The following is a 14,858-nucleotide window of genomic DNA, read 5'->3' on the forward strand; positions in this document are numbered from 1 at the left end:
GAAAATCGCGAAATTGCACAATTAAACGAAATGTCAAAATTGTTTGATGTAAGCACGTGGAAAAAAAGTGTTGACAAGTCAAAAAATGCGGTGTTTCATGTGCATTATACTGACTGGTGGTAAGAACAGAGAGCGCAATTTTTGATATTCGTTCTCTGGGTATTACATTTCAGTACCCAGTGTGTTCATAAGTAAACAATTTTTTATAAACAAAATGTTTCTACTTAAGAGAAGTTGTCAACTTTAATTATAAAGTGTACGTGTTTAATGACATCCTACGGAAGCTGTAAAAGTGGTTAAGTATCCAAGCAATGTTTAATAAAAATTCGAAACTGCCTACCTAATTTTGATAAAGAAATGAGCCCACAGTTACCCGGTTTTTTAAGTTTTTTCAATTAATTAAACTTTAACTCAAAGTCTTACTTTCAAACGGAGCCAAGACAAAGTATTCATGTTCATTTAATATTTGTAAAATATGTGAACCACCAAGTGAAGGAATATATTTAAAAACTTTTTCTATAGTTTACCCAGGGAACGTATATAATGAAATCTCTCGGTACACCATGTATAAATGCTTACAAATTACACATTTCTTCCGCAAACTAAACAGCTGTTCGGTGCATTTCTATTGGTTTGTTATTATTGTAATAACAACTTATACCTTTTGCAAAATATGGATTTGTTTTAAAGAAAACAAAAATTTGTTAAATTGCGTAAATAAGAATGTAAAAAATGGAGCGTTTAATTTTAAGTAAGTTGATATTCAGCAGTGTTAAGTTGAAATTATTTAGGAATATCACTAAGTTAAAATAATGTTGGAGCAAAGGCCGACAAAAGACACTGCAAATCTACTAGTAACAAATTGGCGACAAATTCAAATTATTAATGGATCGTTGAAATCACAAGTGTATATGCGTACACAACAGCTGTTAGGTAAACATGTTCAGACATGTTATTGTAGAATTGCCAGAAAAGTTGTTAACTTTATGCTCTTTTGCATGTGTATGTGCCAATAGGTATTCAGAGAACTCTCACGTCAGCCGAAAGTGCGCCCAAATGCGTATTTGAAAGATACATTTGGCGCGTTTTTACAAGTCTTATTTGTGAAGCAGTTGTGAAGTGTGCTAGATTGGATGCAAATCGTAGTGGATTAGTTGTGAAAATTTCACCGTGACATTTAAAAAAAATTAACAAATTAAAAATCTTTATATTCCCTGTTGAAATACTGCACTGAAATAATATTTAGCATCTAGCAAAATATATTACTATTGTTGTAGAACGTTTACTAGGCACTATGACATCACTCAAGCCAATTAATGCTGCAGTTCCTAAATACGGAGTTGGCACACAGCCCTTCACCGTCCTTATCGAAGGCAATATTGGCAGTGGAAAGACTACATTCATCAAACATTTTCAAAAGTTTGAAGACAAAATATGTGCAATGACGGAGCCGGTGGAAAAGTGGCGTAATTTTAAGGGATACAATTTATTGGTTAGTAAATTCCTACTTGACTTGTGTGCGCAATGAAATATCTAAACGTTATTTTAGGAACTGATGTATATTGATCCGGACCGTTGGGCAATGCCGTTTCAATCATATGTGATGCTGACAATGTTGGAGCGACATACAAAACCTACAGACAAACCAATTAAGATCCTCGAACGCTCTTTATACAGTGCAAAGTAAGTTGACATATAAATTAATAAATTTGATTTGTGCTGAGGCAATTGATTTATATTAAAGGTACTGCTTCGTTGAGAACTTACACAAATGTGGCCTTATACATAATGGCATGTATGAAATATTGAAAGAATGGTATAGTTATGTCGAAGACATTACACACATACAAGCTGATTTAATAGGTAATGATAAGCTTATTATACATTTTTAAAAAAGATCTCCTTAACTCCAGCTTTTGTAAATTTACAGTTTATTTGCGTACGACGCCTGAGGTGGTTTATGAACGTATACGGAAACGGGCTCGTTCCGAAGAGGCATGCGTGCCACTTGAATACATCAAGCAGTTGCACGAGCTTCACGAAGACTGGTTGATTCGAAAAAAAGCTGGATGTAATATTAAAGTAAATATAAACATTGTTTTAATGAATTTATTTAAAAAAACTTTATTTTAAATGCATTTCCTTTTAGGTTCTAGAAATTGAGGCCGATTTAGATCTCTCCGAAATCGATCGAGAGTACAAACGATCTGAAAATGTTATCACAGCGTCAATACAACAACAAAGGCCAGCAGTGACGGCATCTCCCAGTAAGCGCTCAGATTTTTTGGGTTAGTTCAATTAACAAGCATTTTAGCAAAATTTCTCAGCATCACTAGATACATTTTCTTCATACATTTTAAAGTTTCAAACACATATTATAATTTTAATCGTAAATGTATTAATACTATTATAGACATGTAAGAATGATGTGCATTTTAAGATAAAATATATATTTGACTAGTATAAATAACAAGTGCAAAAATCTTTGTTTGCCTCAACGAAAGTAATAGGGGTTTTCTTTGTGTAGAAACTTGTAGAATGTTGCTACGTTGACAGTCCATGACCGGGCAAAATCTTTGTCCGTCCTAATTTGGTGTCCTGGGGACGTTCTCATAATGATAGCCAGATCTTGGTATCCGAAACACGATTCTCTCAGAAGCATACCTCAAAAATATGTGAATAATGTTTTCGGCGACTCCAACAACTTACTACGATATCCGGAAACTACTACTCAGCTTTATAACACCTTTCACTTTGATTTGTTTGTCAAATAGACATAATTTTGTTAATATAAAGCAAATGATATCATAAAAATATTTTAATCATTACAGTTGAAATTAAATTAGATTCTTTATTTTGGAAAGTATAATGTTTAGACAAATTTTTATAAAGTTTCTTTTATATTACTCTCTTATCTTCTTTTGCTTAAAGTAGTTTGTTATTTATTTGGCGGAGGGCCATTCATCATAGGAGGCCGAACACCTAAAGCTCCCAAGGGCGGTGGTGGTCCCATCATTGGCCCCATTGGTCCCATAATTGGCGGGGGTCGCATACCCATCATTGGGGGTGGCATAGCTCCATGTGGACCCATCATCATGGGCGGCATGCCTGGTGCACCCGGCATTAGGCCTGGACGCGGAGGTGGTGCCATGTTTGGAGGCGGTAACGCAACGCCCGGATTTTGTGTAATCTTACCAGCTTTAAATGCGGCTGTGGTAGCATCGATCAAATGTTGCGCCTGCTCTTCCATCCATTTCTGATAGTAGAATTTAACGTTGTCTCTATGCTTTCGTCCAGTGCAATGTGTTTTTCGCACAGATGGAGAATCGTGTGTTAAATATGTGTCACAATAATCGCAATAATATTTCGGCATCTTTTTTCCTTTTATTTCATAGAAATCGTAAACCCTTCTTCAATACTTCAATTTATATTTCATTTACAAAACTATACAGAAATATCGTGAAAAAACTACTGAAGAAAACAAATCTTTGCTGGCTGTCAAAATAGTCATGTTGTACGCAAATGAATTCAAAGCTGAATGACAGGGTTGCATTTTACATTGCATTGGTGTAACCTTGTTACCTGTTCACACCAAGTTGTATCGGCTACTAAATATGTGCACGGTTTACTTATTTTTATGTATTTGTATATATGGTTAAGTTGGAAGTGATATTTATCTATTCGAATCTATGTATATAATTTTATTATTTATAAATATAAATTTTGTCACTCAAAAAATTAGAATTTCTTGTCTTTTGTAATAAAGCAATTTATATATGACTACTATATTAGAAGTAAACAAAATATTTTGACATTTGTTTTATAGTTTCGTAGTACTTCCTATAAATCTGCTATTCCGGTTTTTTATTTTTATATTAACTTTCAAAGAACACCCTGCGTTTGCAAAATGCAGAGCAACCCTGTGTCCAGTATTCCCTTGGCATGTCCAGTTTCCAGTCATTTCACTAATGTCAAAATTCTGTCATAATTGTGAAAATTCTTATTGCTCACAAATTATCTGTCGAAAGTATCGAAAAGTTTCTAGCTTTGAGGCTTTTTTAATTAATTAACACAAAATATGAGTTCTATCAAAATGCTTAACTTATCCAGAGTAAGTCAAATTGTTGCTATTCTTTTGTTACAATTAAAATTCTTTTGTTTAAAGTGATTGTTGCATGTGCATTTTGTCGACATTACGTAATGTTATTACATTAAATTTGTGATAGTTGTTTTGGAAATATGAAATAATTTTTAATTGGAAATATAATCATAACATTTTTTTTTTTAATTTTAGACTGTGGTTCGTACTCTTACCACATCTGCTCCACGCCGTGCCGCAGCAAAGAGTGAAGTAGAGAAAGGCTACTTCGAACTGAAGAAGGTGCAGGAGCATTTCCAAAAGCATGATGGCAAACCAGTGTTCCTTAAGGGATCATTTGTCGATCAACTTTTGTACCGTTTAACCGTGGCTCTGAGTTTGGCCGGTATTGGTGGTATGGCGAAGCTGTTCTACGATTTGAGCGTTCCAAAAAGCCAAGATTAAATGCTTAACAGCAATGGCTACCTATGCATCTGTAATTAATGTTTTAAATTAAGCTTTCAAAGTATAAAAACATATGACTAACTTGGATGTATTTGTGTATGTTTCCTGTTTTGTGGTAAGTGTAATTAATTCCTATACAACAGAGCTGTTTATATAATATGTGTTTTACAGTTGCAGAGCGGTGGAGTAGTGCAATTCCTATTGTCTTAACTACCCATAAATGTTTTATGTTAAAAGCTAAACATTCACGTAAATGCATTTAAAACATGGAAATATATATAATACAAAAGATACAAACATTTTTAATTTAAATAAGAAGTATGTATGGTAGGTACGGTAGGTATGGTGTTATTACAACTCATAGATCAAGATACTTATTTTTGATACCCCTTTATGCTATAAGAAATGCACATGTGAAGGGTACTATAAATTCGATGCAGCAAAGGTTTTTTGGTTTCATCATTGCCTTTAAATCGGCGTTCAAATATATATATTAATTTTCATTTTAAACTTTAAACTTCACCTCACATCTTAGCCTATTATCCTGACAAAATGAGCTTCGGATACTTAACTACTTTAGGAAAACCACTTTGGATTGCACCGTATACTTTTTCAACCGTTAGGTATTAAAAATATATTGTAAGATGGGCATTGAAATTAAGGTCACATTATTTCTAAACATTTCAAATAAATTATTGTTTTCGTGTCGCCGTAACTTCATTATATAAAGAATAAACCCCTGGAAAAGTATGTTCAGATTGATTAATGTAAGCAGATATATAAAACGTATATATTTTGAAACTCAATGCATTTGAATCGATTGTATGTTATTATAGCCTTCACTGTACCGTTGCAACGGCCGCAACTTATTACAGTTGGCGGCAAGATTTTCGAGTGGTCCAGGCAAAGTGACTAGTGGCTCTTCTTGTGGTCCAAGTCCGGGTCCATCCAAGAAGCCGAATCCTGGTTTAGAAAAAATTAAACAAATGCAAAAACTTTTCCAAAAGGACGATGGTAAACCGATACATCTGAAGGGTGGCAGCCGAGACCTAATGCTATATCGTGTCACATGGGGACTGGCGTTACTTGGATTGCTGTTGCAAATTCATATGTTCGCAATATATATAATTTATTGACATTTGTAATTTTTTTTTGGTAAACATTAACTTATTTTACATAAATATAAAAATGAGAAAGCGAACACTCATTATGCTAGCAAACAACTCTCCTTAATTTAAAACAAAAATTTTACACTTTTTCAATTACTGTGCGCTGACTTATCATCGGCGTCCAGTTTATCGATAACCTGCTTTAGACAGTCTTTGGTAGAAATATGATCCAGATCGCAAATGCGCGTCAGATCCATTGTGGCGATCTGTTCGATCATCTCCTTAATGCGTTCTTGCTTTATAATGGACTTAACTGTTTGGCGCGCTGCCGTGGCGGGACGTTTATCAACCTTTTCGGCGGAGCTTTCAACGTGGCGTCCCTTCGCACGATAATGCTGTTCGATTAATTGGCGTATCTTTTGTTTTGTTGCCAAAGTTTTGCGATTCACCTTGCCCAGCGCCAGATTATGCAGCTCATGGAAGTTTATATCTTTTGTTTGCTGCTCGGAAGTTTCCTCTGATTGTATGTCAGTGTCGGACTTCTGGGCCGATGTTTCTACAGCTTCGTGCACTTTGATAGGTTTTTCAGCGCTAGGCGGTTGCATTTCTGACTTTTGAATTTCAATTGGTTGTTCGAATGTTTCATCATCTACAACTTCTAATGTCCAGTCCTCTACATAACCGTCCTCCAGCGAAGCCTTTGCATCTATTTTATCGTTCAGTGTGGTTTTGTCTTCTTCTACGAATTGTTGTGGGTCTTCTATAGTTTCATCTAGGGCCTTTTCTATGCTGTGCAAGTCTTTTGGCATTTCAGTGTCTTTTATATCTTCTACAACTTCGTTAAGAATCATTTCCACGGTTTCGATTTCGTTTGACTTTTTACTTTTCTTTTTCGCTTTTTTCTCGCCTTTCGTCTTTATTTTAGTTTCGACATCAACAGCAGGTTTTATTCTCTTTAATATAGCTAAACATGGTTTGGTTTTAATACGAATTGGCACTAATGAGCTATATTGTATGCCAATATTATTGAAGCAATCGACAAACTCTACAATTTCAAATTCTTTCTGCAGTGTGGACCAAAGTTGCACATTGTTTTTATTCTTTGCTTCCACCAGGAGATGTGTGTAATAACGCGTCTGCTCAGCATCATAAGTTATCGATTCGTTTTTACAATAGCTGAAAAAGCAAAATAATTACATAGTGTGTATATTAAATATAATTTTGTATTAAGAATTATTTTCAACTTACTGCCAGTCATCGCGGACTTGTAAAAATCTTGAGACTCCACTTTGTGCCGCTAAATTTGCTATATGCACGGATACATTAGGCGTTTGTGCTTCCAGACGATGCAGACGAGTTAATGCCACACCACCTGGATAGTTGGTACTCGATACAACCAAAAGGAATACCGTTATAAGTATATTAATTAATAAATGCGCACCAGCACCAAGTGCCAGTATTTGGTGCCACACAGATTTCCCGCTATTTAGCCAGCTATAAAAATTAAATACAAGTGTATATAAATTATTTAAACTACAAAATTGACTGTATAATAGTTTGCGTACAATCGGCAACAGGCACAAGCAGCCGCCAAATTCAGCACAGGGAACACGTAAACAATAAAGCGCAACTCTTTGTGCGGCAGTATTGAGTAGATAAGCACAAATGCCAAGGCCGCAAGCACTAGTGGACGTATACGTCGTTCCAAACAAACACCTATTGGCACCAGAACAACTGAAGCGCCGAGTGCGCGTGGAAATGCTGAATAGAAATACCATAAGAACGGAGAAGTCTGCAATTCAAAGAAATAAGTCAAGGAAAACCAAATAACAACGGAACATTGATTTTAGAAGATTATGAATGCGTTGCAAAACGAATTATCAAATAAAATTAACTTTCAAAGGATACACCCCAATCGGAGCTTTTATTCAATATAGTGTTGTACCACAGCACTTCACCCTCCGGCCACAAGAGACGGCGCCAGAAAAACGAGTCCAAAACAATTGTTGTGACCAAAATAGCTAAACCTGCGGGTAATGCTATTTTTAGTACGCTGTAAATGTATTAACACATATTTTTTAAACATAAACGTTTGGGTTGCATTGTACATAACGATTTGTAGTGTGTTTGTAGAGCTTACCTGGATATAGTAACTTTGCGAAAAAACACATCATATGCTAGCAGAAGGCCTAAGAATATTAAAAGTTCGGAACGAAATATCAATATTGCGATGCCAGAACATATAATGAAGGGTTTCGTTTGACCTTCTAACCAAAAGCCCAGAGCATACAACACTAAGAAAGAGACACAAAACGTTTTTAATTATGTATTTCTAAAATAAAGTAATGTGTAATCGAACGTAGTGACACCTTACCTACAGGCAATGCTATAACATTAGGCAATGGTCGACTCATATAGAATATGAAATGAAACTGGGTCAATGTGATGATAGTAAACCAGAGGCGCACGTCAGTGCCGAACTGTTTGCTTATCACACGACGGAAATTGTGCCACGAAGCAGTTACCACAGCGGCTAACACTAAACGAACTGCAGCAAATAAAAATTTAAATTAGAAAACTTTTAATATATACTTATTTTATAAATATTTACCAACATACTGCGCCCAAAATTTATTCATGCTGAGTGTTTCAAAAAGTATCACAAACGGTGTGGACAATATGGAGATAACAAGCGGTCCGAGAAAGGTGCGCGGTACCACACCGGGGAAATCATGATGATCATACTGTGAGAAGTCGAAATGTATTGCAAATTGCTATTACTTAATTTAAATAACACAACAAACCTGCGTAAAGTTTTGTCTCAAATAAAGTATATCATGCATAGCTTGTAAATTAAAACTCTCCTCCACTTTGGTGAATGGTGTGTAGAACAGATGCGCCGCAGCCGTCAGGAACAACAACGAATCCATGTTAGTCGGTGATGTTTCCAATTAAAGAGATATGAAGTAAAGGCTTAAAGGCAAATTTATTTGTTTAAATAGCAATACGCGAGAAGCGTGGTTAACGGTGCACGTATTGATGATCAATTAACTGAATTACATAATGGCATATTATCCACAATTCGATTCCCGAATTTTCCACAATGCTATCTTCATAGAAAATTTACAATAGCATACATATCTTTGCTGATGCGCTCTACCGTGTGCACCTGTGCACAACTTTGACTCCAGGAAACTTTCTCAACACTTTGTTTTTTATTTCTCCTACTATTTGTTAATCTATTGTTTCCTTGACTTTTACACTAATACGCTGGCGATTAAGAATCACGCCGATGTGGTGTTTATTGCCATTTTTCCAATATACGGCCTTTATTATTCTAAATTTAGTTTTTGTCAATTCCACGTAGCTGACGGTGTGTTGTATGTTGTGCATCATTTTGTTGTTGCCGCTATGAAACAGCTGTTTAACAGTGGGCGTAGAGTTGCCGCTCTCCAAGTATGCGAAATAACGTCGGTGGGTAAAGATGAAAGTAACTTCCTGAATCGGAAACGGAAGAATAAGGCAGATAAACAACGGCATATGAACCTTTTAATAGAGGAAAGGAAATACATATGTATATATCCTCCATATAGATAAAATTGTAGAGATATTTACAACATTTACCTCATTTATGTAAGCACTTATACGCACACTTATGTACATACATATGTATGTATGTATGTACTTGGATATGTGTATTCAAATATTTATGTGTGTGTTGTCATAAATATGAATATAATCAAAACTAACTTAAAAATATACATACATACATATTAAGTAGTTATGAAAGCAAGAATAAACAATTAAAATTTTAGGAATCTTTATATTGTTTAAAAATATTCTAATAGACAAATTTTTTAATGCATAACATCTCTATTATTATGAAATCTATTGGAAAAAAAGATAAAATAACAAATATAAAGAGAAAAATAGTTTACGGGGGTTTTGGAGTAGATAAGAGGAAAGGGCGGAGGTGGTTGAATTTTCAAGGATAAAAACGGTTTTTCTTGATTTCTGGCCAAACTACGAGTTCTATGGATATAAGTTATATAGTAAAGCTGTAGGTAATGAAAAATTGACGCCCGTAAATTATTCTTGCCAGCATTTTTGTTTGGGTTGGAGTACACAAAATTCGTTTTTAAATTTTTTACTATTTTCAAATGGTTCTGCACTCGCCTTTATGTATTTTGACTGAATTTAAACGGCCTACAGCTAGATTATATAGGTATGTATATATACCTACACAATGTATGTATGTATGAACATACATACATATGTATGTATGTACATATATGTATAAATACATACGTATATAATACAACATATAAAGTTATTTTATGGGTACATACATATGTACATATGTACATATGTACATATAGATACATATATGCAAATTTAATTTTACAATGACGCTGTGCAAGAATTAGTTCCGTTTTCAAAATTCGCTACTTCGGGAAAATAGGTAAAAAATTGTTGTTCAGCGAAAACGCAGCAGAATTGAGCAACAACATTTGATGGTCTATGTTTTTTATGTTTTCTTACGAAAATTATACTAAACGTTTGGTCTCAGTATGTGAGAGGGTATTTCCCCTTTACTGAATATCCCCTTTGGCTTTGATTTTCTAGCTGCTTTACTTTTACTGCGTGTGCATGTAAGTATGTGTGCACGGCACCGAAGTGTTAATGGCGAAGTTGTAGTGTATTTTATTGCTTAGCGCGCACATTTCGTATTTAAATGTTGCGTAACGGTGTAAGAGCGAAAATGCCTTTAAAAGAATATGTCTGCAAATATGAAAACACGAAAGGACAGATACTTATATAGAGGTACAAATACTAACATATTTATATATCTACTCATATTTATGTATACATTTACACATATATAGATATGTATATATCTACATTTTTTCAAACTTTGTGCATTATTTTATATATGTATGTATGTATGTAGATAGGAAGAAATTGCAACCTTGACAATAATAAGAACACGCCGAAGGTTTTTTGCCTTTGCCTAATTTTAGACCGCACACGAAATCTGGACGTAAATGATAAACTCAAACGCTTGGATTAATTCATATCAACTGCATTTTCAATTATTTTCAATATTGATTTTAAGACTTACTATGTTCAATCTAAATTTAGAACTAATTTACAATATTTACTTCAACGCCCAGTGAAAAATCCTCTTCGTAAATCATAAAAATCATATTTTAGCCGTTATGGTTGAGTACATAGTTGGGAAATTCGACAGAAACAAAATGGCGGACTTTATTATCATATGTATCAGCGATACATTTTATTACGAGCGATGGCATGTGCTGTACATATGTATATGTATACGGTCGACTTATGGGAGGCGCCAGGATGCGACTGTAAGAAAACTTGATTTATACATTGTGTACCCGGAACTTGTAAATAGAACTCAAAATATTTAATTATTCATCAATTCTTATTTTGTTGCTTCCAAGGCAGTCTCCATCAGATATAATACACTTATGCAAAACAATTTTCATAAGCAGCTTCCTTCAGCTCCTTCAAGAAATTTGGTGTTATCACTTCGATAGACTGAAAACCGATTCCGCAGAGCGGCAATTTCAGTTTGGTGAACAAGAGAAAATAACGCGGAGGCAAATCTGGTTAATATGGTGGTTGATCGAAATTATTCATTGCGATTTTGGCTTTAAATTCGGCCACAATCATGGCTCGATGCGATGGTACATTATCATCGAGTAAAATCTTTGAATTGCTCTTCCACAGTTCCGGCCGTTTTCGAGGGATGTTCTCGCGCAAACGCCTTAATACGACCAAAAAGTACTCCTTATTGACCGTTAGTCCTCTGGAACAAATTCATGATGCACCAAACCACGAATATCGAAAAACAATGAGTATCACCTTGATTTTTAAGCGGCTTTGGCCCATATCTTATCGGCTGTTATAATGCTCTCCATGAGTGTAGTATCGGAATTCTCACCTGTTGCGGTACTCTTTTTGAAAAAATATCAACTTTATCGCGACGAGTTTGGGTTTCTTACCCAAAATATCCACCAAAAGAATTCGACCGGCCTCGCGAGAGTTGTGGAGCTCTCTTGCCATCTCTCTTACATTTGCCTGACGATTTTCAAGCACCATATCCTTCACTTTTTTAATATTTTCATCAGTTAAGAGGTCGAAGGTCGTCCAGAACGAGGCATGTCTTGAACGATCTATCGACCGTCTTTGAAGGTTTTGTACTACTCGGCTTGTGTTTATGTTAAAACTAAATTACCATAAGCCTTTTCCAAATTTCCAACGATTTGGTTAGAAATACAAAATTTGAGACAAACTCTTTGTTCGATATAATTAAGGACAGTCCTACCAACTTAGCAAAATAAATTTTTTTGAAATATCATTTGGCCGGGGAATTTAATTACAATTTCCGGGTACTTTTTTGTCACATTGTATGAACATATGTATATCATCTCATCAAATTTGAAATCGGCGCGTTTTTTAGATTGGGTCAACCGAGCTATATGTTCGTGTGAAGTTTTAAGTCCGTTGTCAAATAGTCAAATGCTTGGGTATGAAGCGTGTTAATGTTAGATTCGTACCAAAAGACTGAACCTTTTGCACAAGACGACGACGAGTAGGTGTCATAAAAGAGATATTCATGAATGTGACATCGAAACTGTCGAACAATCTTGCGAATGACGCACAAAAGTTAGCCGAAATCGATAAAACCAAAATTCGCTGAACGCTGAAGGCCATCACAGCCGAGGCTTATAACAACCTATTCAGTTTATAACCTCAAAATACTATTTTTGTTTGCCGCAGTACAAGTCGTTTAAGTAAATTGCATCTCAAAGGCCTGGCCAAAATTTCATGAAGATCGATTGAGTCGTTCTCGAGAAAACTTGCCAACAGACTTCAAAAACACAGTTTCGAGAAAAACGCGTTTAAAAACAGCGCACTTAGCCTAGCTAGCCTCGACCGCACAAGTTATCAAGTCTGTATTTCAGAGCATTTTACTCGGATCAACTTAGGATAATACTCTATAAGTGTTTTTGAATCTAAAAACACAATAAAAAAATCGATTTTTTGAAACCCGTAAACCCATGTAGCTCTTAATCAGTTCTTGCAACCCCTTTTAATGAAACGTTCCTCCACTGGAATCAGCAAATTATCTTTCAAATCCTAGAATATTGCTTCAAGTCGACAAATACCTCATATTTTCTTAATTTTAAATAATGTGGCAACAATAATTTGTTATCTTCCACAACGAAATCATAAAAGGCTTACCGCAAATATTCTTATATCTAATAGTTCCACATGACTTAGCACCGTCAAATTGTGCATTATAATTCATAAACCATAGAAAAAGGGAATAACAAAGCACGTGCCGCAAGGAGACTGGCAACATTCTAACTAAAAATAAATTTAATAACCAATCGAAATTAATTTTAAAAATTAACTTTACTAGATATACATACATACGTCCATACAAAGCAGAGACCTATCTATGTACATATGTATGTGACAAATTGCGTCACAAGGTAAAGGGCGGTGATTGGGTGTCTTAGAATGGCTACTTGGTGGCAGAAAGAATTGTGTTTCATTAAATTGTATTTATAGTAAGCAATTTTATGCATCTAAAACGCGTCTATCATCGAATATCACGATGCGGAAAAAGCGTTGAACGCTCGAATCCAACAACCGCAGCCAATTTTCGGCGAGTTCAACGGGCTGACTGCCAGGCAAATGGCACGGGTTCCATGTATGGCGGTGTGTCGAATCTTCGCATCTACAGTAACTATGAATATTACATATGTATATGTAGAAAACTTATCTGTATTTATAATCGTATGTGTGCGACGTCTGATCGGAGCAGCTTGTGCTTTCACCATAGAGTTTCCGTATCTAACGGTTATGATGCACTTAAGCTGCTATTTCTTCCTGCTTGATTCGCCTATAATTTTATTTGATTTCACCTTTTCGAACACACACACATATGTACATTCACATATACAGCAATGTATTTGCTGCCAAAGAAAACACCGCAATGGGTAATGTGAAATATTGCCGAGCAACAGGCAATGCCGCCGTATCCCGCTTCTGTGGTCCATGCTTTCGTATGGCGGGCTTTTGTCGATCTTCATCGCGCCACACTATCGGGCCCAACATATGCAGCCACAAATCAGAATTCCGTCGAAGCGTTCATTCATTCAAGTGTATCGAGCGTGAAGCCCCGTACTGAGTGGCTTTTGGCCGCCATCCTCTAGCTGCTGCTGCTGTTGTATTACCGTTGCAACGGGCAGAGCGCTGCCACGTCACAACAGCATGCCACATTGACGCAACGCCGCGCGCCTTCACAAGCAAACACACTTTCCCCAAGGCGGATGTTATTGAAGGTGATATTGTTGGTGGCCGCTGAGCTTGCCGCCTGCAGTCGATTGTGGTGGCTGCAATATGCGCTCGCTCTCGATCTGTGCGGCTGGCGTTGCTCCGCACTTCAGCCATGGCTGCCGCCGTTTAGGACGGTTTCAGCAGTTTCATGCCCTTTCGGTGGAAATTCTTTAATTGCACATGAGATTTGCAATTGTTTTCATTAGGAATTATTTTTGTGAAATATTTTATGTGCAAAAAGTAATTAAAATGTCTGCACAACTACAACTCGCTGATTTTCTACATTCTACGCAATCTGCACAAGAATAAAAGCATTTCAAAAAAATATTTGTATCACTATATATGTATAAGTATAATCACTATTTTTATGGTACATAACATGACATAACATGATGAGATTCGAGATGTAGCCAGGTCCTTCTCCACCTGGTCTTTCCAAGGGAGTGGAAGTCTTCCTCTTCCTCTGCTTCCTCCGGTGGGTACTGCGTCGAATACTTCAGAGCTGTAGTGTTTTCCTCCATTCGGATGACATGACCTAGCCATTGTAGGCGCTGTCTCTTAATCCGCTGAACTTTGGCAATGTCGTTGTATATCTCCTACAGCTCGTCCTTCCATTGAATGTGATACTCGCCGTACCCAATGCGCAAAGTACTGTCCACTAATCAGATGTTGTCATCGTTATTGAGATCGGGCCACTATAGCCATATAAATGATGCCATTATAAGTAACTATTTTTCGAGTTTAAACCGCACAATTTATGTGGAATATAGACATTGGAGCTATGTGTCAACCGTTTTCAATTCTCCACTTTTCGCTATGTACGTAGC

At 36.0% G+C, this 14,858-nt stretch overlaps 5 protein-coding genes across 7 annotated transcripts; 3 read left to right on the forward strand and 2 right to left on the reverse strand.

Annotated features, from left to right (window-relative positions):
- Positions 1-238: 238 nt before the first annotated feature.
- On the forward strand, positions 239-2,473 carry LOC120771027 (deoxynucleoside kinase). Of its 3 annotated transcripts, none has more exons than XM_040098808.1 (6): positions 239-295; positions 1,278-1,492; positions 1,550-1,683; positions 1,745-1,863; positions 1,931-2,082; positions 2,150-2,473. In XM_040098808.1, exons 1-6 carry the CDS (start codon positions 268-270, stop codon positions 2,291-2,293), a joined length of 792 nt encoding a protein of 263 aa, XP_039954742.1. In that variant the 5' UTR covers positions 239-267; the 3' UTR covers positions 2,294-2,473. The 3 variants fall into 3 exon arrangements, with proteins under 3 accessions (XP_039954742.1, XP_039954751.1, XP_039954759.1); XM_040098817.1 differs by lacking the exon at positions 239-295 and adding an exon at positions 643-751; XM_040098825.1 differs by lacking the exon at positions 239-295 and adding an exon at positions 779-933 and having other exon boundaries at positions 1,017-1,492.
- A 352-nt stretch (positions 2,474-2,825) lies between these two features.
- Positions 2,826-3,521, reverse strand: LOC120778165 (U1 small nuclear ribonucleoprotein C). Its single transcript, XM_040109903.1, has one exon. It carries the CDS (start codon positions 3,371-3,373, stop codon positions 2,939-2,941), a length of 435 nt encoding a protein of 144 aa, XP_039965837.1. The 5' UTR covers positions 3,374-3,521; the 3' UTR covers positions 2,826-2,938.
- A 448-nt stretch (positions 3,522-3,969) lies between these two features.
- On the forward strand, positions 3,970-4,836 carry LOC120777848 (cytochrome c oxidase subunit 7A, mitochondrial-like). The gene is made up of 3 exons (XM_040109387.1): positions 3,970-4,111; positions 4,295-4,658; positions 4,715-4,836. Exons 1-2 carry the CDS (start codon positions 4,079-4,081, stop codon positions 4,541-4,543), a joined length of 282 nt encoding a protein of 93 aa, XP_039965321.1. The 5' UTR covers positions 3,970-4,078; the 3' UTR covers positions 4,544-4,658; positions 4,715-4,836.
- Positions 4,837-5,228: 392 nt separating this feature from the next.
- Positions 5,229-5,695, forward strand: LOC120782364 (cytochrome c oxidase subunit 7A-related protein, mitochondrial-like). Its single transcript, XM_040114602.1, has 2 exons — positions 5,229-5,310; positions 5,380-5,695. Exons 1-2 carry the CDS (start codon positions 5,293-5,295, stop codon positions 5,677-5,679), a joined length of 318 nt encoding a protein of 105 aa, XP_039970536.1. The 5' UTR covers positions 5,229-5,292; the 3' UTR covers positions 5,680-5,695.
- A 7-nt stretch (positions 5,696-5,702) lies between these two features.
- On the reverse strand, positions 5,703-9,035 carry LOC120782363 (probable Dol-P-Man:Man(7)GlcNAc(2)-PP-Dol alpha-1,6-mannosyltransferase). The gene is made up of 8 exons (XM_040114601.1): positions 8,457-9,035; positions 8,264-8,396; positions 8,027-8,200; positions 7,793-7,946; positions 7,561-7,705; positions 7,218-7,444; positions 6,901-7,146; positions 5,703-6,828 (listed from the first exon to the last, which is right to left on the reverse strand). The coding sequence occupies exons 1-8, from the start codon at positions 8,580-8,582 to the stop codon at positions 5,802-5,804; spliced, it is 2,232 nt and encodes a 743-aa protein (XP_039970535.1). The 5' UTR covers positions 8,583-9,035; the 3' UTR covers positions 5,703-5,801.
- Positions 9,036-14,858: the final 5,823 nt, after the last annotated feature.

This window comes from Bactrocera tryoni, chromosome 1 (genome assembly GCF_016617805.1).
Source record: "Bactrocera tryoni isolate S06 chromosome 1, CSIRO_BtryS06_freeze2, whole genome shotgun sequence".
Taxonomy (NCBI): domain Eukaryota; kingdom Metazoa; phylum Arthropoda; class Insecta; order Diptera; family Tephritidae; genus Bactrocera; species Bactrocera tryoni.

Bases quoted from the DNA above. Each gene is read 5' to 3' on its own strand.
- LOC120771027 (XM_040098808.1), top strand. From the start codon at position 268: ATGACATCCTACGGAAGCTGTAAAAGTG. The intron at 1,493-1,549 runs GTTAGTAAATTC...ACGTTATTTTAG, and splicing joins TTAAGGGATACAATTTATTG to GAACTGATGTATATTGATCC. The intron at 2,083-2,149 runs GTAAATATAAAC...ATTTCCTTTTAG, and splicing joins AAGCTGGATGTAATATTAAA to GTTCTAGAAATTGAGGCCGA.
- LOC120778165 (XM_040109903.1), bottom strand. From the start codon at position 3,373: ATGCCGAAATATTATTGCGATTATTGTGACACATATTTAACACACGAT.
- LOC120777848 (XM_040109387.1), top strand. From the start codon at position 4,079: ATGAGTTCTATCAAAATGCTTAACTTATCCAGA. The intron at 4,112-4,294 runs GTAAGTCAAATT...TTTTAATTTTAG, and splicing joins AAATGCTTAACTTATCCAGA to ACTGTGGTTCGTACTCTTAC.
- LOC120782363 (XM_040114601.1), bottom strand. From the start codon at position 8,582: ATGGATTCGTTGTTGTTCCTGACGGCTGCGGCGCATCTGTTCTACACA. The intron at 8,201-8,263 runs GTAAATATTTAT...TATTTGCTGCAG, and splicing joins ATTTTGGGCGCAGTATGTTG to TTCGTTTAGTGTTAGCCGCT. The intron at 7,445-7,560 runs GTATCCTTTGAA...TTTGAATTGCAG, and splicing joins ATAAAAGCTCCGATTGGGGT to ACTTCTCCGTTCTTATGGTA.